Genomic DNA, 25,524 nt, shown 5'->3' with positions numbered 1-25,524 from the left:
AGTATTAAAATACGATTTTTGTCATTTTTTTAGTGTTAAGAGCCGGACCAATTACGTGTGTTAAATGACGCTGGAGACACCAGTCGTTGTCGTAAGACTATGCACTAAGACAGTAACATTTTGTGAGAGTGTAAACATGACAGAAGTTATGATGGGAGCCGCCGGGCCGCCTTGGTGGGGTGTGGGGAGGGGGATGGAGAGAGCGCTTCCGCCGGTCGATTCACGTCTCGGTGACACAACAGCTGATTTCCCAAGGGTCAGCAGATATTCTCCGGGAGTACAGCTTTTCTTTCTGCTGGCGCTGAGGACACTTTCTGGGAGCTGAGGGCACTTTCTGGGAGCCGAGGGCACTTTCTGGGTGCCGTGTCCAGGCACTGAGGACACCGTCTGGGTGCCGTGTCCTCTAGTGGCATGACCACAAAAGTGATAGAGTGATTCAATTAAGATAGTGGAATGACCACTATCTTCACTGTATTTACTACCTTCGTTACCATAACCATCTACAATACTCACTACCTTTATCACTGTAACCTGAGTGAACTCGGTTCATCTTTTAGAGTAAACCAGGACATGCGCCGGTAAACTACTAAAGTAACTGCGAACTCGACGAAAACACGTCAATGACTTCACTTAAAACACATCATTGACTTCACTTAAAACACATCATTGACTTCACTTCAGTCTTCATAAAAATCACACCGGAAAGAATGGGGCGGGGGAGGGAGCGGGGGGTTATTGGCTGATGTTAATTAATTTAACTTAGGCATCATTAAGTATTTAACCCAAACCTTCACACAGAAATATTACATGAGACCAGAAGGCATGGCAGGATGTGCAGAATACCCCCATTGAAAAGCAGAGGTGCAACAGGTACTCTGAGAGAGAACTCTATCAACATCAGAGACCCGAGACTGTTCAACACGCTTCCACTACACATAAGGGGCGTAACTGGCCGACCCCTCACAGTGTTCAAGAGAGAACTCGATAAGCATCTCCAAAGGATACCTCATCAACCAGGCTGAGACTCATACGTCAGGCTGCGAGCAGCCGCGTCCAACAGCCTGTTTGACCAGTCCAGCAACGAGAAGGCCCTGGTCGACGACCGGGCCGCGGGGTCGCTAAGCCCCGAAATCACCTCAAGGTAAGGTAGGCCAACAACGAGCAGACTATGACCGTCCCATACCCAAGACCCTTCCCCTTGCAAAGTTGGGTAAAGCTGAACGAACACATAGACTGATATTCTGCCTTCTAGTTAAGATTCAGACCCACGGAATTAACATTTCTCCTTATGGCTATACAGTATGGAGTTCGAGTCATGACTGAGGAGGAAATTTACAAATTAAATAAATTATTCGTCGAGCAGAACAGATCTGAAACAAAGGAAAAAAAAATTGTCTGAAGGAAAATTACAAAATTCCGTTGTAATTACAGGACCGACAGAGAATAATTTGTACATTGTAGCCGTGCGCTGGGTAGTTGGGTATTTATGGCGTGTTCTGACTTACCCTGATTACCGCTTCGGGGCCCTCAACACGCGACAGCTATTTGCTAATGGTCGTAATCCTGAGGTTGTTCAGCGAGGGCTGTATATGTGAGCTCATTTAGACTTAGCAGGGGATTTACAGGTCCCTAATCTACACACACACACTTGTAAATATGGGCCACCCTGACACTCACACACACACACACTCACACGCGCGCACACACACACACTCACACGCACACACACACACTCACACGCGCACACACACACACACACACACACACACACACACACACACACACACACACACACACACACACACACACACACACACACACACACAGGAATCACACAGGAATTTCAGGAATCTGTACACCAGTTGATCGACAGTTGAGAGGCGGGACCAAAGAGCCAGAGCTCAACCCCCGCAAACACAACTAGGTGAGTACACACACACACACACACACACACACACACACACACACACGCACACACACACAAACACACACATTCATACAAGCAGACGAGCATATGGTGCTACTCAAAATTCGTGCACATACTCCATCACCCCCTGTGCAATATCCTCCCAACGTAGACCTCAGGTATGCGGAAGCAGAGTTCCATATTTATCATCCAGCGCAGCTGACGGACCAGACGTAGGCGCAGCCGGGCTGTCCGGACCGCCTCCCACTCTTGTCTACAACTCGGCAGGAATACCAACATGGAATTTGAGGAAGAATTAACATTTGTAGTTTCCCGTTTGTCGCGTCTGTCGTGGAATAGTGGAACAGCGCCGCACTGACTCGCGCGAGTGGCAAGGTTTGGTCGGATACCTCCTCCTCCTTAGCCTTCCATGGGCCAGATTCACGAAGCAGTTACGCAAGCACTTACGAACCTGGGGCCAGATTCACGAAGCAGTTACGCAAGCACTTACGAACGTGTACATCTTTCCTCAATCTTTGACGGCTTTGGTTACATTTATTAAACAGTTTACAAGCATGAAAACTTGCCAATCAACTGTTGTTATTGTTATAAAGTGCCTTCTGGTGCTTCGGAGCTCATTGACTGTTTAATAATTGTAAACAAAGCCGCCAAAGATTGAGAAAAGATGTACAGGTTCGTAAGTGCTTGCGTAACTGCTTCGTGAATCTGGCCCCTGTACATCTATCCTCAATCTTTGGCGGCTTTGTTTGCAATTATTTAACAGCTAATGAACTGCAAAGCACCAGGAAGCTGTTCATAACAATAACAACAGTTGATTCGCCGGACAAGTAATCATTGATTAATCATATTAGAGACTAGCACTGATTACTCGAGTAATGATTATAATTGTATTAGTTTGTATAGTGGCCTCCGTGTATACATTAGCGTCTCGTAATACACAATTCGGTTCCTTATCCACTTACAACCGGAGAGCCCAAAAGACAGAAACGTTTGGGCACGTTTTAAATTACCTAATACACCCGTTCACCCAGAAGAAAATAATTGGGAGTTAGGCAACTGTTGCAGGGTTGCACCCTGGGGAAACGGGGAGTCAGTAATTCAACTCTAGAGAGGATGCACGCCAAAAGAATACATATACACTGGCTTCCTGTCCCTGTGAAAACGAATTAGAATCAATTAATTAATCTCAGTCATGCTATTCTAGGCCTTCAATGTCTGCCTTAGAAGGCCAGACATTTGGTAGAGTTCCGGAGTTTGAATGAAAATAAATGATTTTGGGGTTATTTTTAATGGAAATAAATGATTGAAGTGTTAAGAAGAGCAATTAAAGAGATTTAGAAGATTTATTGTCGTTCTCTTAGTTTTAAGACTGTAAGATTGTTATCGTTCAACGGCCTGTTGGTCAGTGTGGCTGTTATCGTGCTATGTCCTGTTGGTCAGTGCGGCTGTTATCGTTCTACGTTCTATTGGTCAGTGAGACAGATATCGCTGGAGTGTCTGTTAGTTTGTGAAGCTGTTAACTCTTTGGTGTCTGTTAGTCTATGAGGCTGTTATCGCTTGTTTCTGTGCTGCTTTGGGAGGCTGATATCGCCTGAGTGCCTGTTGGTCTGTGAATCTGATATCACTAACGTTTGTCACTACATGAGAACGCACCGCAGGTCCGCGTTCAATCCCCAACCGTTCAAGTGGTTCGGCACCATTCTTTTCCCCCTGTCCCATCCCAAATCCTTATTTTGACCCCCTTCCAAGTGCTATAAAGTTGTAATGACTTGGCACTTTCCCCCTGATAATTAAAATTAATCTTCATCTCTATTTCTGTTCATTTTGGCGGAAGGGGAAGAGCAGATTTCCGGGCTTCTCTGTGGATGCTGGGCGAAGCTACCTGAAATGTAACATAATTACACATAATTTTGCATACTTATACGTAATGCAGAACAATTACGTATAATTCTGCATAATTACATTTAATAAAGCATAATGGCTATCAAGACACTCCCGGAGTTTATAAACTCACCTTCAGGTGAAGGAAATGTCTATCAAGAAAATTGTTCACTCCTGTTTTTCAAGAATTGTGAGTATTTTCGCTATTTGGTTTAGGTCACATGGATGGAAATTGGAATTATCAGCTCATTTTAATTTGCTAGATGGCCTGTTATCCCATACTGATCCATGTAGCCAAACTTGGAACAGATTATTAATGTCACATATGGTGTATAATTATGTGGTAGTGGTATATGTGGCCCACATGCTGTATAGCTACATGTGGCTACAGCACAAAGTGCCGGCTGTGTGTCAGAAATAGTGTCAGCTCTGACTAAAAGGATATGATTTATAATTGTCTATGTCAGGATATGATTAAACAGTTTCCCGTGTCAGAATAAATGTGTCGATTCTGTGCTTCAATCCTGGGATATGTGGCAGATGTAAGTAAACAGTTATTCCAAGAATTTCATATTTTTCGTGCATTTAGCAATTTCCATGGTTGCAAAGTCTGGCCGTCCATGAATATAAAACAGGCAAAACACGTTATATGCTGATTAAACCGGAAAATGCTTCATACTCCGGTAAAACGAAAAAAACAAAGCGTGGAAGAAAATAAATATTATACCTATATTAATTACACGCACGCACAGCTTGCTGGATCACGAACGCCACCTGGGGGACTAACATACAGGTGTTCACCCCCTCTCCTGGTGATTTGCTTGAACAATTGCATGTTTGCTGGTGATTTACGTGAGAATTCTTGTGCTTCCTGGTAATTTACGTGAAAACTCTTGTGCTTTCTGGAGATTTACGTGAGAACTCTTGTGTTTCCTGGTGATTTAGTGAGAACTCTTACGCTTACTGACGATTTACGTGAAAACTCTTGTGCTTTCTGACGATTTACCTGAGAACTCTTGTGTTTCCTGGCGATTTACGTCAGAACTCTTGTGTTTCCTGGTGATTTACGTGAGAACTCTTGTCTTTGCTGGTGATTTACGTGAGAACTCTTGTGTTTCCTGGCGATTTACGTGAGAACTCTTGTATTTCTTGCCTAATCGGAGTAATAAAATTAGATCTCATTAGAGTGAGGATGCTGCTTATAGTCACTGCCACACAGGACAACAATCCATACATCAGAAGTCCAAATTTTAGATTTAAACATAAATATTTCATGCGGCTGCATCAGATGTTATTCATATTAAATTTACGAATTTGTTAACTAAACTTTCTATTGATCACTGGCATACACAGGAGAGGGATGGGTGCCAGTTTTGTTTCTTTAAGATGGATAAGCAAGTTTTAGACATATGTTTAGGATGTCTTTCCAATATATATTTCATTATAATATATAGATCCAATATATATACAATATATAGATCCAGTGATATATAGTTACAAGGTTGATTGTACAACAGGGCAGGATCTTATCTTGAGGTTATCTTGAGATGATTTCGGGATTTAGTATCCCCACTGCCCGGTCCTCGACCCAGGTCTCCACTCCCAGGAAGCAGCCCGTGACAGCTGACTAACTCCCAGGTACCTATTTACTGCTAGATAACAGGGGCATCGGGGTGAAAGAAACATTCTGCCCATTTATCTCCGCCTCCACCGGGGATCGAACCCGGAACCTCAGGACTACGAATCCGAAGCGCTGTCTACCCAGCTGTCAGGCGCCCGTCTAAGTCTATGGGAAGTCTAAGGTCTTTTACCGTTTCACATTCAATACTGTATTCTGCAAGTAAATGCCTTAACGGTTAGTCACTGAGCTTGAAGGCTGACTATTTCGGTCAAGGCTCAGCCTCACTAACCTACCAGACGTGCCTGTAGTCAAGGCAGGTCACGCAATCACCACATCACATTGCCTGGTTCCATTATTACAAAAAGTTTGTCATAGCTTTTAATACGGCAAATTTCAAGTCTTTGGTCATTTTTTAATGCTTCTAACTCGGAAGTAATTTCTTGTATGTATATGCGATAATTGTATTGGACAGTCGAAAGTCAGTAGTGCCGGACCAACCGGGCTGTGGTGGGTATGTGGGCCTGCGGGCCGCTCCAAGCAACAGCCTAGTGGACCAAACTCTCACAAGTCAAGCCTGGCCTCGGGCCGGACTTGGGGAGTAGAAGAACTCCCAGAACCCCATCAACCAGTGTGTGGTTGCTTTCCTGCAAGCCCCAAACGCTCTACAAACTTAAACCTCTAAGCTCCAACATGGACGGGAATCCAAACAAATTTACTCCTTCATTTCGACACTGGAGACACTTTCTGATCGCAGGAGAGGCTAACTCTCCTTCCTTCAGGAATAGGAGGCCCCTTGTGAGGGCCGGAACCTTGTACCGTGGTTTACTAGCACGGAGCCTGACACACACACACACACAGTCAGGCTGACAGCAGCACATAGCCACGTGATTAGTACCGTGCCTTCAGAAAACAGGAGAGGACTCCCAGGGCCTTATAGAGCTTGCCGGGCTACACCCTCAAATTATACTTTGGCAAGACATTAGACCCGGTGAAGGTACAGATACAGAGGTCGGTGATGGCAACAGCATAGACATACTACAGTGAACGATACAGAGGAGGGAAGCCAAGAACACAGAGGTTGGCTTCGGGTGTTCAGGCAACCGGCGAAGGCAAGTTGACACCCAAGTATGAAGTCAAACACTGAGAGATAAGTAAGAAGAAAGAGAAGCGTAAAGTCAGAGGTATTTATCAAGGGATATGTGTTGTCCCGTAGCTCAGATCGTGTCTTTGTAGTGACAGAACAGTTGAGTGAGGTGCTGGACCTTCCGCACACTGGGGGTCCCAGAGATGGTAGAAGAGAAGGTCCCAGACATGATAGGAATCAGAGTCCCAGACAGTGACAGTAACATAAATTCTCAATATTGTTATCGGATTGTCCTAATTAAAAATTGAATTCATATTTTAATATTTACATTTGTGAACCAGATTATCTTTACTATTTCCCTGGCAGACGCTCGCTTGGGACAACGACAGACGGTAGCAACTAAGGCCCATCTCTCCCAATACTGACGAATAACAGCAACTTGAAAGATAATTCTCCTAAACTTTTTGTGTGAGTTGCCCGCTGAGCCGCGGATCCCGAGTCGGGATTTATGGGGCGGGATACATCACCCTGACTTATCGTAGGCCGGAAAAAAACTATGCCACATATATATGTATCCTAGAGAGTCTGGACACTTGGGAGGAGTGAGCCGATACAATATCATGCTATATGTGTCTCCCAAGGAATTGATATAAATTGTTAAAAGCAGTGGGCCTCTGCAAAGGAGGATATTTTTTATAATATAAATTCATGATTAAAATATAAAACATTGCACACAAGAAACTTTGCAGTGAGATAGTGTTGATAAGTTGAACTTAAACTGCTAAGCTGAGCCTGATCTGCCCATATTGAACTTGAGTTAATTCGAGACTTGAATCAAGCAGAAAACGTGATCTGCGTTCATACTCTTGCTTGTTCCAGAAATGGTCATTGAAAGTAGGGTGAAATAGGCCTGAAAATAGGGACGAAAGTTATGTCTATTTCTTACTATGTGTTATAAAGATTTACAAATAATACTTCATCAAGCAGAGACTTGATTCGGCTAATAGAACAAGCCGAAAGTTGATCAACAGTAGATCAAGCAGAACATTTATCATTAATTGGAAAGTCAGAAAATGTGTAACCAATAGATAACAGATTACCAATTTTGAAAACGGAAAATTGAAAACAAACACATTCCGCAAACAATAGATCACCAATAGACAAAACAAACAAAAGAAAATCCGCAGATGCCCTTCCGGTTTCATAAGCATATGTTAATACCTCCAAAATATATCAAAATATATATGATAAATGCGTAGGACCCTCCAAGATGCACCAAGGCATCTTGGGAGGGAGCCGAGGGATCAGGATTATCTCCAAGCACCCATGACTCCTGCGATTTACGAGGTAATAGAGGCCGAGATAAATGGCCTCTAACCGAAGTTCTGATGAAATTCACAGGGAAATTCGGCGCTCAGGTATTGTTTTTCAAGGTCTCTGCTTGGCTGTGGAAGACGCCAGGTAGGAGAGAGAGAGAGAGAGAGAGAGACAGACAGACAGACAGACAGACAGACAGACAGACAGACAGACAGACAGACAGACAGACAGACAGACAGACAGACAGACAGACAAACAGACAGACACACACACACACACACACATACAGGCACACAGACCAGAGTACTACTGAAATATTGCTAAGATTACGAGACATTTCTGAGGACGTTCATGTTTGGCAAATTTATTGCATTTGTTTTCAAACACATATGATGCAGTAGAAAGTGGTAAGGATTACCATTAAATGCATCTGGCATTAGAAGTACAATGAATTGCGTCAAATTAACGACAGTATATTTACCATCGGAGGGTAGCCATAGTCTAAGTTACTCTATCCTTGTTAGATGTATTTTACAGTATTAATAAAGGTATTTAAGAGCGTTGCTTTTGTGCAATAAAAATGGGTTGTTTTTTGGCTAAAAGTTGTCATTCCCTTTGATAATCTGATTTACTTTATGATCTTCTTTTCAGCTTGACGCCGAACAACTTCCAATTTATTAGTAATTTTGTCTCAAATTCGGTTAGAATTTGAGTAATTGTGAGTTACTCAAATTCCACAATCAGACACAATATTCCAGAATTGGAGAAACATATCATCTTTACACAGACGATGACAATCTGCAACAAAAAATCGCATCCTCTCCCGATGTCTCAGTTTTTGTTATCATGTGAGTATATAGATCTTGCAGGAACTGATGATAACTGCTAAGACCTTTTTTTATTTACATTTTGCCTTGGCTAACAAGTAATTTCCCTGATATCTTTTTCCGATTTCCTAAGTAGCTTTTCACTCCTATCTTGAGGTTATCTTGAGATGATTTCGGGGCTTAGCGTCCCCGCGGCCCGGTCCTCGACCAGGCCTCCTTTTTGTTACACATCCCAAGGATGTGTAGCAGCCCGTAGCAGCTGTCTAACTCCCGGGTATCTATTTACTGCTAGGTGAACAGGGATATCAATTTGAAAGAAACTCTTCCCATTTGTTTCCACCTCCGCCGGGGATCGAACTCGGAACCTTAGGACTACGAAACCCGTGCGCTGTCCACTCAGCCGTCAGGCCCCCCTTAGTGTACAGCTTCAGCGTCGTGGGAGAATTTAATTCTGCTTCTTTTTCTTTTGAGATTTGACGAGAATTGAAGGGATTGTCCCAAACAGTATAGTGACTCACAGTGGTAATAGCGACCATTATGTTTCATAGCTTATACTGGTTTATGTATCCCTTACTGTATCACTTACTGTATCACTTACTGTATCACTTACTGTATCACTTACTGTATCACTTACTGTATCACTTACTGTATCACTTACTGTATCACTTACTGTATCCCTTACTGTATCATTTACTGTATCACTTACTGTATCACTTACTGTATCACTTGCTGTATCACTTACTGTATCACTTACTGTATCACTTACTGTATCACTTACTGTATCACTTACTGTATCACTTACTGTATCACTTACTGTATCCCTTACTGTATCACTTACTGTATCACTTACTGTATCACTTACTGTATCACTTACTGTATCACTTGCTGTATCACTTACTGTATCACTTACTGTATCACTTACTGTATCACTTACTGTATCACTTACTGTATCCCTTACTGTATCACTTACTGTATCACTTACTGTATCACTTACTGTATCACTTACTGTATCACTTGCTGTATCACTTACTGTATCACTTACTGTATCACTTACTGTATCACTTACTGTATCCCTTACTGTATCACTTACTGTATCACTTGCTGTATCACTTACTGTATCACTTACTGTATCACTTACTGTATCACTTACTGTATCACTTGCTGTATCACTTACTGTATCACTTACTGTATCACTTACTGTATCACTTACTGTATCACTTACTGTATCACTTACTGTATCACTTGCTGTATCACTTACTGTATCACTTACTGTATCACTTACTGTATCACTTACTGTATCACTTACTGTATCACTTACATATACTGCCCAAACGTAGCACAAAAACTGAAATAATGAAAACACAATTTGAGTGAACATAAACCCAATTACACTATGAAGTTATTGAAATTATCTCACCCTCAGCAACAGTTGGGTCCCAACTACACTGTTACCTAATGATTTAAACTCATTAATACAAACATCAGAACAAACAACAGTTCCCCCAGCCCGAAGCCAGGAGGAGATACAATAGCATAATACATATTTATGTATAATAGATACATATTTAAAATCGATTAAACAATAAAGGCGATGGTGGCCTTAATACATATTGAACACATATGAATTCTGTAAAGAGTACAAAATAATAAAGTTAGAGCCACATGAAAAGAAAGTTTGAGGTTACCTTGAGGTTACCTTGAGGTGCTTCCGGGGCTTAGCGTCCCCGCGGCCCGGTCGTCGACCAGGCCTCCTGGTTGCTGGACTGATCAACCAGGCTGTTGGACGCGGCTGCTCGCAACCTGACGTATGAGTCACAGCCTGGTTGATCAGGTATAAGCCATAACCACTAAACATGACAGCTTTAAGCAGACGAGGAGTCACAATAACGTGGCTGAAATATGTTGACTAAACCACACACTAGAAAGTAAAGGGGACGAGGACGTTTCGGTCCGTACTGGACCATTCTCACAACCGACTTGAGAATGGTCCAGGACGGACCGAAACGTCGTCGTCGTCGTCCCCTTCACTTTCTAGTGTGTGGTTTAGTCAACATGTAAGCTTCAGCTTAGCCAGAACCACTAAGGAACAAAGGTGAGCTGAACAAGAGCCACGAGAACGAAGCTTGAACCACGAGAGAGAGAGAGAAAAAAAGCTTCTTCCAAACCAGAACATTTAAATAAAGAGCGGCAAGAATAACTCTTACCACAGGAAAGTAATAAACACCGTCAATAAAGATGGCCGCGCTACCCCCAGGCGTCGTTAAAGACCATAAACTCCGGAGCCGCTTTCACATATGACAACTTTAGTGCGCCGCTCTCAAAAATTGCTCAGAAAACACCGATCTCAACCCCGACACGAAACACCTATGGATGCCGTAGTAACAGAGGGAACTGAAGATGATAACAACTTATGCCTCTAGGGAGCCTGATAAGGCCAAGAAACTGTTTTCGGGTCAAGTATAATACGTATTTAAGAGATTTTTACTGGTCGAGGGTCGAGACCCCGGGACAGAGGGGGGACAGAGAGAATTATTTTACAGGTTATCTTGAGATGATTTCGGCGCTTAGCGTCCCCGCGGCCCGGTCCTCGACCAGGGCCTCCTTTTTGTTACACATCCCCAGGAAGTAGCCCGTAGCAGCTGTCTGACTCCCAGGTACCTATTAACTGTTTGGAAACAGGGGTATCGTGGTGAAAGAAACATTTTGCTTATTTCTCTACGCCTCCACCGAGGATCGAACCCGGAACCTCAGGACTACGAATCCGAAGTGCTGTCCACCCAGCTGTCAGGCGCCCTTGATAGCTGTCGACAAGCCTAGGGTCGAGACCATATAGTGTCAAGGGAACTTCAATTCTATTTCAAGTACTTTATTCATAATTGTTTGTACATTTAGAGTTGGATTAGTTTACACAAATGTGTAATCAATTCTTTAACTGGGTAGTTCATAAAAGTAATATAGCATGTAAGATATCTGTAAATATGAACTGTATACCCAAGATTTAGATTTAGATATAGAAGCTGCATAATTTTATCAATAATTTAACAATATTTACAGTCGTCAAATTCAGATTCACAATGTTAGTAACAACTAATGCAAATAATTACAACAGTGACTGAATTAAACACACCCAACCTGTCCTCACAATTAATACGGTACACTTTGTTGTTCGGAATGGACTAATCCGCAAAAAAAAAAGTGAAGTATTAGTAAATATTCAAGCTCCGTGAACCATTTACAATATGTTTGCATCAGCTCCGTTGGGTTATTTGGTCTGCTTTGAGATCGTCCGTTTCCGGGAAGGGGAAAAAATTAGCTGTATTTTTGACTGAGTGGCAAATTGAAAACGGTCTGCCTCTTCCCGTGTGCTAATTAGCTAGCTTCAAGCCACGACCACATCTCCTGGCGGTCAGTTATTCTGAAATGTGCTAATGCTGCTGTTGCTGCTGTTGCTGCTGCTGCTGCTGCTGCTGCTGCTGTTGCTGCTGTTGCTGCTGCTGCTGCTGCTGCTGCTGTTGCTGCTGTTGCTGCTGTTGCTGCTGCTGCTGCTGTTGCTGCTGCTGCTGCTGCTGCTGTTGCTGCTGTTGCTGCTGCTGCTGCTGTTGCTGCTGTTGCTGCTGCTGCTGCTGCTGCTGCTGCTGCCTGCTGGTTACTGACGCCAGGGATTCAAATATACGCAATACGCGGTGCTAACTCATTCACACGCGCGCGCGCGCGCGTGTGTGTGTGTGTGTGTGTGTGTGTGTGTGTGTGTGTGTGTGTGTGTGTGTGTGTGTGTGTGTGTGTGTGTGTGTGTGTGTGTGTGTGTGTGTTGGTGGGGGGGGGGGTGGAAAAAGGGGGTTTAGGGTATTACACGTCGCCAGCTCTAACTAAATTGCTTGTCTTTCCCAAACTCACAAAGTTGTAAAAGATTAAACCAAATTCCTGCAGCAAGATTACCTGATGTGACGAACGCCATTATGATAATGAACTAGAACGTGCCAGGTGGAGAAAACCAATACTTAAACGTATTAGTACCTTGAGGTGACCTTGAGGTGCTTCCGGGGCTTAGCGTCCCCGCGGCCCGGTCGTCGACCAGGCCTCCTGGTTGCCGGACTCTCTCTCTGACTCTCTGAGGAAATGACTCTCTCTCCCTCTCTCTCTCTCTCTCTCTCTCTCTCTCTCTCTCTCTCTCTCTCTCTCTCTCTCTCTCTCTCTCTCTCTCTCTCTCTCTCTCTCTCTCTCTCTCTCTCTCTCAGCTCATTAGGAAGGGTGATTATACTGCTAATAACACTTCAAAACATTGTACTATATTCAACATCTGTGTATTTGTGTATATTTGTGCCTCTATTCCAATACTGACCAATTACCTGGGCCTTCCTCTCATGTTGGATCACAACTAAATCCCTTCATTACAGTCACTGCTCGTACACAAACCTGTTATTATTTCACGATGGGAACTTTGTCCCTATTTTTTTCCCTCCTAGTTTGACAAAAACTTGATACGGAATTAAAACGAATAAAAATATTTTTGTCCTAAGACCCTTGGTTAAAACTCAGAGATTATTCAGAGTGTGGAAAATATATATATATGGGTATATAATTTAAACGTATAGGCGACCCAATCTGCAATTCGTTATTAACTTTTTTGTGTGTTGGAGGGATTTGCAATGTGAATCGTGTACCCTCTAATTGGTTACATATTTGAGGCGTTATGGCGGAATATACTGTAAGGACAGATATACGATGCGCATCATATTTTGGCCCCTGAGATCCGTCATATAAGAACCTATAATTGAGGGATGAATGTTTGAGCCTCAACAGTCAAATGACGTCTTTCGAGGGTTTTTTTTGGAGGTGTGCTTATGATCAGTGAGAGTTTTTCGTCTCTAATCATTCTTTGTTGTTATCTGTAAATTGCTTCCAATTACACTGCCATTTTTTTTGTATTTCTGTGGTATTTTATTTTCAATCGTATGTATAATCCTGTGTATAATCTTATGTATAATCTCATGTATTAGCTGATGACCTAGGTCCTGAGTTACAAGAGTAGTAGACCGAGTTGACCACATTGTTTGTAGTTCAACAAGTGCCACTTTCCTCTCATTATTGGGCTCTCACTGGAAGGTCTCAGTGAACTAGATTTATATTACTTTATCAGTAAGAATCATCCACTCCTGTACTCTTGTGCAAAGTGTATATTCCTTACTTGATCACAGTGGCTACACTTTCTGGATCAAGTCGTTCATATACTTTTAGGTTTTCTTTTTCCTCTCTAAGTTCCAATGTGTATAACCATGCGTTACTGGAACTTTTTTTTTAAGCTGTTATCACGACCTCATAATCGTATTTATTTGGTTAGGATATCTTCTGCTAATATTCTTTGAAGGTGATGGGCACTTGAACATCGGTCAGTCTTGTTCATTGTCACCTTCTGATATTCTGTTCATATAGTTGATTTTAACCAGACTTTCTCTACAGGTTGATGTGTAAAATCCTGATATGGTTAATATCTCCCTGTTACCTAGCAGTAAAATAGGTACCTGGGAGTTGATCAGCTGTCACAGGCTGCTTCCTGGGGGTGGAGGCCTGGTCGAGGACCGGGCCGCGGGGACACTAAAAAAAAGCCCCAAAATCATCTCAAGATAGATAGTTATTAATAAATAATTTTTTTGGAACTGTATACGACTTTCTCAGCATACTGAGATTAAACACAGTTCAGTTATTTTCAACAAATACTTAAATTTTGGCCACAGCAACTTCGAGCTAATATAAAATTGAGATGATGCAATGCTCAAACAAGCCTCTCAAGGCTAAGCTCAGCTTAACGCAGCTAAGCGTATCGTTGCCTAGCTAATCTTAGCTTATTGACACTACACCGTGTATACACACACACACACTCCAAGCACCAGACTATAATCATACAATAATCACTCCAACTGCTCTTGAACATCTCTTGCGAAATGATTTAACGAAATGTAAACTTAAGTGTCTTGAAGATGAAGCCAAATTGATAGCGCTTATGTAATGAAAATTATTGAAAAACATTTATATTATGCGATTATTATTAAAAGTTGAATGTATAACCAAAATTAAATAAACTGAATGTGAATAACGTCGGTGGTGTTCCTCTTCGTATTGGAACTGCACTTCAACGCAGTAAATAAATACCAGATTGACAGTGATGATGTAAATAGGTTAACAGGCACCAGAGTGGACAAATATAATTAATTACGGATCCGTTGACCAGGCCTCAATCTTTATAATATCAAGTAAAATCATCATAAATTGATAGGAAAAGTCGGCGACGAAGCCACTCCTTCGATTCGTCTTTTTTAGCTTGTCTGGTGATAATTGGGTTGAACAGGCTGTTGCTTGTGGCGTCCCGCAGGTCTGTGTATCTATTACAACCTGGCTAATCCGTAACTTTTCGCTGGAATAGTCTCGATTGCCTCTTGAAAACGTCCATTTTTTTTTCTGGTAATACTGTATTTTCTTTACTTTTCTTTTTATGAGCTTCGGCTCTTTGGTCCCGCCTCTCAAAGATCAATCAACTGGTGTACAGGTTCCTGAGCCTATTAAGCTCTATCATATCTACATTTGAACTGTGTATGGAGTCAGCCTCCACCACATCACTGCCTAATGCATTCCATTTGTTAACTACTCTGACGATGAAAACATTCTTTCTAATGTCACTGTGGCTCATTTGAGTACTAAGCTTTCACCTGCGTCCCATTGTTCGTGTTTCGCCCATGCTAAATAAACTGGTTTTGTCCACCCCGTTAATTCCTCTTAGAATTTTGTAGGTGGTGATCATGTCTTCCAGAAGTCTTCTGTCTTCCAGAGACGTGAAGTTCAATTCCCGTAGCCTTTCCTGGATGGTTTCCGAATGATGGTTCACTATTAGTGCCGAGGATTCACGGGACTTATTTTACATTTTCTTCAATATCTTTCGCTCCAGTAAGTTGGCATTTCATTGTATATATTTGGGTCCTGACCTCCGAGTGTCTTTCATATGTAAATTATTCGTGATATCTCTCGTTCGTTCCCTCTCCAGCGATACCATTTTCAGCTGCTATGGGACGTTTCCAGGTATCAGCATGTTTGACTGTGTGGGATTTTGTTTCCTGCAAGCTGTGTTTCCTGCGTTATCTATGTTCGAAATATTTCCTGCATGTTTGACTGTGTCTTTTCCAAGCTGTGTTTCCTGCGTTATCTATCTATGTTCGAAATATTTCCTGCATGTTTGACTGTGTCTTTGCAAGCTGTGTTCCCTGCGTTATCTATGTTCGAAATATTTCCTGCATGTTTGACTGTGACTTTTGCAAGCTGTGTTCCCTGCGTTATCTATGTTCGAAATATTTCCTGCATGTTTGACTGTGTCTTTGCAAGCTGTGTTCCCTGCGTTATCTATCTATGTTCGAAATATTTCCTGCCTTGGAAAAGGAGGCGAGTGCTGAGTAGTAATTAAGATGAGAAAGCACAATTGGGTTTGAAAAGTACGAACATTGTGGTGGCATCTCTAGATTCGAAGGTTCTTGTAATACACCCTCTTTATCTACCTTGGGCCAGATTCACGAAGCAGTTACGCAAGCACTTAGGAACCTGTACATCTTTCCTCAATCTTTAGCTGCTTTATTTACAATTATTAAACAGTTAATGAGCTCCGAAGCACCAGGAGGCACTTTATAACAATAACAACAGTTGATTGGCAAGTTTTCATGCTTATAAACTGTTTAATAAATGCAGGCGATGAGTCACAATAACGTGGCTGAAGTATGTTGACCAGACCACACACTAGAAGTTGAAGAGACGACGACGTTTCGGTCCGTCCTGGACCATTCTCAAGTCGATATCGACTTGAGAATGGTCCAGGACGGACCGAAACGTCGTCGTCTCTTCAACTTCTGTTTAATAAATGTAACCAAAGCCGTTAAAAATTGAGGAAAGATGTACACGTTCGTAAGTACTCGCGTAACTGCTTCGTGAATCTGGCCCCCTGGTCGACGCACGATTAATCTAATCATGCTAACTGACTGGACGTTACGTTGTTCAGTGAAAGTATTCTCCCCTCTTGCCTTACGTGGTGTTGCCAGTCTATCAAGAGATATGACTGCGTCTTGTGTGCTCTTCCCAGTCGAAGTTTTTTTTCGGAGTTTCCCTATCTATATAGCTAGAGTTCATCACTATTAAATATTATGTTGTTTGCCCTGTGGTAATGACATTATTGAGTTCTGTCTTTAGTTATCCAGTGGTTTTTACTGGAGCAAAATTCCTCCACATGTTTTGTAAGTAAGACTGTGTGGTATGAAATTGAGAAATATTAATAGTGAGGAGTATTGTGCCACACGGTACTGTGCCACAGGGTACTGTGCCACAGGGTACTGTGCCACAGGGTACTGTGCCACAGGGTACTGTGCCACAGGGTACTGTGCCACAGGGTACTGTGCCACAGGGTACTGTGCCACAGGTTACTGTGCTGCTCACTGTGTCCAGCCTCCATCTTGATTGGTTTACTGTTTCTCGTTGTGACCTGCTTGTCAAACAACACGTCAGAAAGTGAAGAAACGACGACGTTTCGGTCCGTCCTGGACCATGACCAAGCCGTCCTGGACTGACGTTTCGGTCCAGGACGGACCAAAACGTCCTTATATCTTCACTTTCCGATGTGTGGTTTGGTTATCATATCTTCATTCACGTTATTGTGACTCATCGGCTGATTGTCACGAAATTGAATATTCGTCGAGCAGCGTTTATTATTATTATTATTATTATTATTATTATTATTATTATTATTATTAGTGTGATATCACTCAATAGTGACATTCATCAATTGTTTTTGTAAACTCTGCTGACATCAACTCTGCTGACATCAACTCTGCTGACATCAACTCTGCTGACATCAACTCTGCTGACATCAACTCTGCTGACATCAACTCTGCTGACACGGAATGGTCACATCAACGATGCTGTTGGCTGTTTCAAGTTTGTCAAAAATAATATTGTTTCATACTAGTGTTTTTTTTCCGTCAGTATTCGCAGCTTTTAAGTAATATATGTGTGGCGTTGACAACACATTCCGGCACTAAGAAGTGTTGCTTCAACGCAACGCAAACATGAAGCTGATTTGCTCTTTTGATGGTTCTTTTTGTTATAGCAACATTTGTGTCTCTCTGTTCCTAATTATATTCCTTGGGATGAACCAAACTCTGCTCAAGTACAGAACCGGTTTATTTCCCAAGAGGACAATAATGCCGATATTGCACCTTTTATCTTAAATAAGATAATACAGTAAGCAGTTGCAGTTCTCAACAAATGTGAAATTACTGATGGTGGTGCTCTTTGCTGTTCTAGTGAAGGAGTGCCAAGTTCTATAAGTGCTAAGTTCTATAAGTGCTAAGTTAGCTGCTAACATAGAGAAGTTGGACTCTCGACTGCTTCTCTTTGGTAAGGATACGGTATTTATTTCTTCCTGGTTATTTACCCTGTGGGTACTCAGCACCTGTGACCGTAGATAGTCTGGTGAAAAAAAGTGTGTTTTAAAAGTATATTTGTTTGAAATATGACTGCTAGTTTGTCGCATTTGTTTGAAATTTTGGGATTAAATTACCTCGTTAAGACAACGGCAGCGGGATAAAAGCCCTCAGTCAATGTCATTATTTCTCATTACATTTTTATTCCAATGAGAATGAGTATATATGTGATCTATCCATTATTAATGATCGAATGAACGATCAGTTTATTCATCTGAATTAAATAAATATAAAATTGTGTTTTTTCGACAACTAAGGGAAGGGAAAGAAACTATGAGGAGAAAGAACCAAGCCATTACGACAATTTAGCGCTTGGCAGGGATCAGGATAAGGATTTGGGATGGGACGGGGAGGGAAGGAATGGTGTCCAACCACTTGGACGGTCGGGGATTGAACGCCGATCTGCATGAAGAGGGACCGTCGCTCTACTGTCCAGCCCCAGTTTTAATAGTCAATGTATAATTTTCCATACATTATTCTGAAAATTATATAGAGCGAGGACTATAACCAATTCGTGAAAACATGAGTAGTAATTATTTATATGTTGTGTGTTCTGGGTATAATATGTCTATGGAATAATATTACTTTGCTAAAAAGTTGCAGAAATATTCTCATGTTTTTCAGGAACCAGAAAGAACGCATCGAGGCCTTGAGATTGTTGTAATTAATATTCTAATTTACTCTCTTAATGAGATATATTCATATCATATTCATATCAACAGATAAAACTAAATATTAAAATTTAAAAAATAAATACAAATAAAGCTATGCATGACCCTCAGTAAAGAGTCCAGGTTTGATACACTTCAGCCTTGTTTGACTCATCCCAACAGCATATAATTAGGAGGAGAAAGCCAAGAATTACAAACAAAATATGTAAATGAGCTTCGTGTATATATATATATATATATATATATATATATATATATATATATATATATATATATATATATATATATATATATATATATATATATATATATATATATATATATATTAACCACTTTAGAGATTCCTTGAAATCTCCTCAACCCAAATATTTTCGCGTTCAGCAATACTTCAAATGTAATACAAATTTCTAATTCCCCCTTTTCAGGTGTACAGGTTGATCAACGCCCCCTCCCCTCCTCCCCTGGGCCAACTACTAACCTCCAGCAAGCTGCGCTCCACAACAGTTGCCTAACTCCCGGGTGTTAAGTGCAATGAGACATCGCCCCTAAACGTTGACCTCCGTAAGGGGGGACGCGTGTGCAACCGGTGGTGCGAGAGCGATTGTGCCACAGGACCAGGATGGGTTGTGTACAATCCGTCCTGTGGATGGATTGTACATAATACGAATTGCTGTACCAGGATAAAAAGGAGCCACATGTGAACAATTACATATTGTAAAGGGTTCGCTAAGGACGACATCTACCAAACCTTTGGCATAGTGTAAGGCATTTACGTATTAAATTGGTCTTATATTGTATATGTTAGGCCTATGGTATCTTATTTAGGCCTAGGGCAGGTTAAGTTTGATTTAATGTTAATCTTCTTCAGTTTTAAGTATCACTTTATTTTACACTAGTACACAAAAAAGTGTATGGTACAGCAGTCTGTATTGTGTACACTCCATCCATAGTAGCTGTAGCTTCTATAACTATTACAGGTTGGATTACATATTTTACATGACATAAGCATTTGGACAAATTTCCAACAAAATTGATATTGTTCAAAGCATACCTCCGAGTTAGGTGCGTGTGTTCGATGTGCTCAAGTGGCCCGTTAAACCTAAAATAAATAAATACATAACAAAAATCATGACGGGTAAATAAACATACTTTACTTGTACCTAATAATTAAAATGCAAAAAAAAAAAAATATATTCAACCTGACCAGCCATTGAACATAATCAGTAAATATTCCGGGATGTAACAATATACAATTAAAAAACTCCCTAATTAAAACCAATTAAAAACTAACTCCCTTCCCTATTTAAAAAAAAATAAAAAAAAAATTTAAAAATGTGTTTTTTTTAACATCACCTATACACCACAAATGTAAAAACCTTTGTATAGTTAGCCAATTAAAAAGATAATTAAGCCAAATATTTACTACGCATTTGATGTTTAATTTGCAGGTGATGCATTGGCGTTTGTTAAACAAGAAAATCAATAACAACTCTGTCATCCTGAATCATTATAACTACCACCATCAGTCAGTCATACAATGTGAGCCCTGAAATATTAACTCCACATTCCGTCAGTGGATTCACCGGGAGTTCAAGAGTCACAACTCAACCCTCGCACCCCCCTCTCAGTCATACAATGGGAGCCCAGGAACCTGAGCTCAGCCGTTTCGCGAGTTATACAATAGGAGCGCTGAGTAAACACCTGAGCACTCAACACACCGCTCAGCCCACAAATTAGCTCAATATTGAGGCACAATACAAGTATTGTGCGCCTTATATAGTGTTTTCCAATACGTCGCGCGATGCGAGTGATTTCGAAGCGAAGTCTTTCATAAGCCCGCTGATTGAAGCAGGTTTCGATCTACGTGAAGAAACTACTCGTTCGAAGCACGTAAGGACTGGTTTGAAGCACGTAAGGACTGGTTTGAAGCACGTAAGGACTGGTTTGAAGCACGTAAGGACTGGTTTGAAGCACGTAAGGACTGGTTTGAAGCACGTAAGGACTGGTTTGAAGCACGTAAGGACTGGTTTGAAGCACGTAAGGACTGGTTTGAAGCACGTAAGGACTGGTTTGAAGCACGTAAGGACTGGTTTGAAGCACGTAAGGACTGGTTTGAAGCACGTAAGTACTGGTTTGAAGCACGTAAGGACTGGTTTGAAGCACGTAAGGACTGGTTTGAAGCACGTAAGGACTGGTTTAAAGCACGTAAGGACTGGTTTGAAGCACGTAAGTACTGGTTTGAAGGAAATCACAATGTCCCCCCTATCACTACGCCTCGACGCATCCCAAAGACCATCACAACATATTTGCAAAATTTACGTCACGACGTCTTTCGAAGTACGTCGTGTGAGCGGTTTCATGCTACATCATTATACGTCATTTCAGAACATTTCGACATCTTGAGAATCGTTCCACGACTGAGAGTAATCCAGACATTCAGAGAGGACCCGGCGCCCCTCCCAACCTCCTCCCCCACTTAAAAGAAATTAAACCCCGTCTCCGCGGCGTCACCTCTCTCCAAACTAGTTTCCAGAGGGTAACAAAACCAACTTAGAAAAGTTTTTTTTTCCCGGAGTTCACTCGCCTCCCAAATGGCAAATAGGAAGGCAGCCAAGCATGAGGCAAGCGAGTGGGTGTTACATACTCAAATACTTCGTTACTGGCAGCAACAGCAGCAGCCTTTGACAGGGATTCATGAGTCTAGTGAGCATCGCTGCATTCATGAGTCTAGTGAGTATCGCTGCATTCATGAGTCTAGTGAGTATCGCTACGTTCCCGAGGAAATATTTTCATAACCGAACAGGATCTCTGTCATTTTTATACAATATTCTCGTACACGGAATTGAAATATTCTCTCTCTTTGCTGCCATGTGGAGCAATGCCATGCTCCCCATGAGTAAACATGGGTAAACATTACCCATTTGCCATGGGTAAACATGGGTAAACATTACCCATTTGCCATGGGTAAACATGGGTAAACATTACCCATTTGCCATGGGTAAACAAAATAAAAAAGAACGTGGAGTGAAATGGTCAGAAATTTAATGAAAGTCAAATTAATCAGCAAATTATCCCTTTACAGTAAAATCTGGCAATTAGTCAGCGTTGATGCAATCAACCAAATATAACCTGTTCATTCTTTTTTTTTATATGCTAATAACTGAGTTTTCATAAAGATATGTCCCACGAAATAATTGAATACAATATAATTTTAATTGTGGTCTACAATGACAATAATAAGATATTAAATACTATTACTGGAACATGCAAATTCATAGGCCTAGTATAGCAAATAAATATACTATATTAGGCCTAAGGAAGCGTGCATTATCTCTAGCATTGCTTGGGCAAGTTAAGTTCGGTTATATTACGATCTTTAGTTAATTTTCCAATTGTCTAGAATGCCGTTTGGGCTTATAAAGTCATTCGAAATATAAGCTTTTAGAACAATTCCAACAGTATACAATTGTGCGTCTTTAGACAAATAAATCGTTATTGAAAATAACAACTCCACGCCAGTATGAGACAATTACGAGGTTATAAGCATAAAATATGTGTGTTATTTCATATGACACTAATTTTGTGAGACTGAGTCTGTTCTTGATACCTGTCAGAACGAAGTGTTGTCGTAGGGAATTGTTAGTGATTGGCGGCAATTGGCAGTGGAGAAGGAAGATCGTCCTAGACGTATGGATATTTCCTGAAATGGAATGGTAGAATAACTTGAGTTATTCCTCATCATTCAGTAGTCGTGTGTTTGGGCAGGTAGAAGTAGACAAATTGGTAGCAGTTGATGAGTCCCTGGTGGCGTTGTGGTAACACTCTCGCCCCGAGACCTCGTGAGCGATTTGGTCTAGGGTTCGAGTCATAGCCGGGGAGGACTGACTGGGCACCAATCCTTAATTGTTAGCATCTGTTCACCCAGCAATAATTGGGTATCTGGTTGTTAACCAAATGGCGGGTCAAGTCCAAGGAAATTTTTTTTTAGTAGGTTAAGACTTACTATAAGCTTTTGTGTAGAGAAAGCTCCAAGCCTGTGAACAGGAATCAGAAGTTTCTACTTTGCTTCTAAGATTATGCACAGCAATAGGTTTATTAAGAATAGGCGAGGTTACGATTGGTTGGGTGAGGTTTGATGAGTGCACACCAATATATTAAGCAAGGATAAGTTACGTAACATTTTAAGTTAAGGATAGGTTGGGTTACGTTTGTCAACCAGAGTAGGAAATTTTAAATTATTCAATATTAAAAAAACAAAATCCTGCCACCTGCAACTATAATGCTATATCATCAGTAGCTATGAACTATCTCAAATTAGTGCAATATATATATTTTAGTCAAAATACACAACCTACGGCGCTACACTATCACCCTATTTGATCTTGCGTCCAAATAGAGCCCAGCTTGATGGGTCGACGCATTACACCCCACCAACCAGGCGTAAACCCCCGAACTGAAGCTGAAAAAAATACAATCGTGTACAGTGAATTCTAAAAATAAATATGGCAAAAGGGGGAACGTTAATAAAAGAAGGAGAGCGGGACAAATCAAAGGGGAGGGAAACAGCACGCATGTGACAGCTAGAGAGAAAAAAATTGGTTTATCAACAATACCCAAAGAATAATAATGGTGTAACCAATATTGGCGTAACCAATAATGTTGTTGCCAATAATTCATGGAAGGTTGGCAAAGAGAGGTAAAGGAAGTCGACTCTTTCATCTAAATGCAAATGTTTGAGGAAGATGGTGGCCGATATTCTGTCAAAGCAATACGAACAAGTTTTTACTTATATCCAACACTTTTTACATCAAATAACATTATCGGTGAGAGTATGTAACTTGACGCTTACATCTTACACAAATGATGTGATTTCGTGAAAGCATATTATGCAAATAAACAGATTATCTGGAATTATAACTGTATAATTATATATATATATATATATATATATATATATATATATATATATATATATATATATATATATATATATATATTATATATATATATATATATATATATATATATATATATATATATATATATATACATATATATATACATATATATAAATTTATATTTATGATGACAAGGGCTGGTCTCGTGTGATTTTAAGGGGCATCTGACTGAAGATGACAGGTCAAACGCCTCGTCAGCTTGGTCGACGTCATACCTATGTACCTAGATTGAAGGTTACATCCTTCGTGGGGGCAAGTGTACATATATACCACGTTTGACTACTGCAAAGGGGTCTCAGTTGGCTTCGGTATGTTTTTAATAAGGAGGTCGATTGTCTTTGTCTTATAGTATCTGATGCTGTCTATATTTTGGTTAGGAGTTGTGCTTTTTCCTCCTTTACGGAATATTTCTTTCATTATTCTTTCCTCTTTCACATGATGGATTTGTAATATAATTTTAGTGTGAGGTGTTGTGGTTTCTGTTCTTGGGTCAGGGTTGTACCACCGGTCCAAGTGTCGTCTTATAGTGGTGTTGATATCGTGGTTACTATAGCACATTGTTCACCAGTACTTGTGTAATCCTTTCAAACTCCCTCCTCACGTTGGCTCCATTCAGAGCAGTGGATAAGGACTCGACGAAGATACTTCGCCGAGACCTTCCCCGCTGCTCTGAATGCCAGGGTCTCTGTGTGTATATATATATGCCAGTCTCTCTCTCTCTCTCTCTCTCTCTCTCTCTTCTCTTACTCTCGTATATCTTCTTACAACGCCGTGTTTAACGTATTCCAGCTCAGGGACTCGAGTTAGTAGTTTTTAAGACGTTGGTTAATGTTGGAAGTTAGACGGGGGAGCAGCAGACTCTTGTATTAAAATTCTCTGGGCAGTTTACTACGGCAGACTCTGGGCTCGCTTGAGATAAGTGGATCTCACCCAAGAGCAGAATATTTTTCTCCTGATAGTGGACAACAGAGGCGATGTTTAGTCTACCTTGTTAACGTGTGTTGTTTACCTTGTCTGTAGTATTTATATTTTTGATGGTTAGGTAAATATAAGTCGTCAATCGAAACACAATAGACTTTTTGTGTTTGTAATTATGTTACTGAATTATATTATTCAGCGTTTGTTTAGTTTACATGTATGTGTATATAGCGTTTGTTTAGTTTACATGTATGTGTATATAGCTTTTGTTTAGTTTACATGTGTGTCTATATAGCGTTTGTTTAGTTTACATGTATGTGTATATAGCGTTTGTTTAGTTTACATGTGTGTATATAGCTTTTGTTTAGTTTACATGTGTGTGTATATAGCGTTTGTTTAGTTTACATGTATGTGTATATAGCGTTTGTTTAGTTTACATGTGTGTATATAGCGTTTGTTTAGTTTACATGTATGTGTATATAGCGTTTGTTTAGTTTACATGTATGTGTATATAGCGTTTGTTAAGTTTACTGAAAACGTTAAGCTGAGTGAATAATGTACGTGGGGTTCCACCTTGCAAGGCATGAGGTAAACTTACTTAGTATACATCTTCAGCCCTCCTGTAAATAACTTTCTCTTATTATACCGTCTCAAACCATTGCACCATATAACTAACATACAAGAATTAGCATTCAAACAATATTAGTTGAAGGAAGCGGTTCATGGCTACAGCTCTCAGGAATTAATGATTGTGTGTGTGTGTGTGTGTGTGTGTGTGTGTGTGTGTGTGTAGTCTTGCTGCACTCACTCA

General features: G+C 40.9%; 1 protein-coding gene across 1 annotated transcript in view; it reads right to left on the bottom strand.

Annotated features, from left to right (window-relative positions):
• Positions 1-220: 220 nt before the first annotated feature.
• LOC138367248 (fap1 adhesin-like) overlaps positions 221-25,524 on the bottom strand; it is a 57,365-nt gene continuing 32,061 nt past the window's right edge. The window contains exons 2-3 of the mRNA XM_069328659.1: positions 9,244-10,002; positions 221-403 (exon numbers count right to left, since the gene is read on the bottom strand). Coding sequence (XP_069184760.1) covers positions 221-403; positions 9,244-10,002 — 942 coding nt within the window. The remainder of the gene's footprint in view (positions 404-9,243; positions 10,003-25,524) is intronic.

Source organism: Procambarus clarkii, chromosome 21, assembly GCF_040958095.1.
Source record: "Procambarus clarkii isolate CNS0578487 chromosome 21, FALCON_Pclarkii_2.0, whole genome shotgun sequence".
NCBI lineage: Eukaryota > Metazoa > Arthropoda > Malacostraca > Decapoda > Cambaridae > Procambarus > Procambarus clarkii.
Note: the sequence above shows the minus strand (reverse complement) of the source record. Positions and strands in the feature narration are given on the sequence as shown.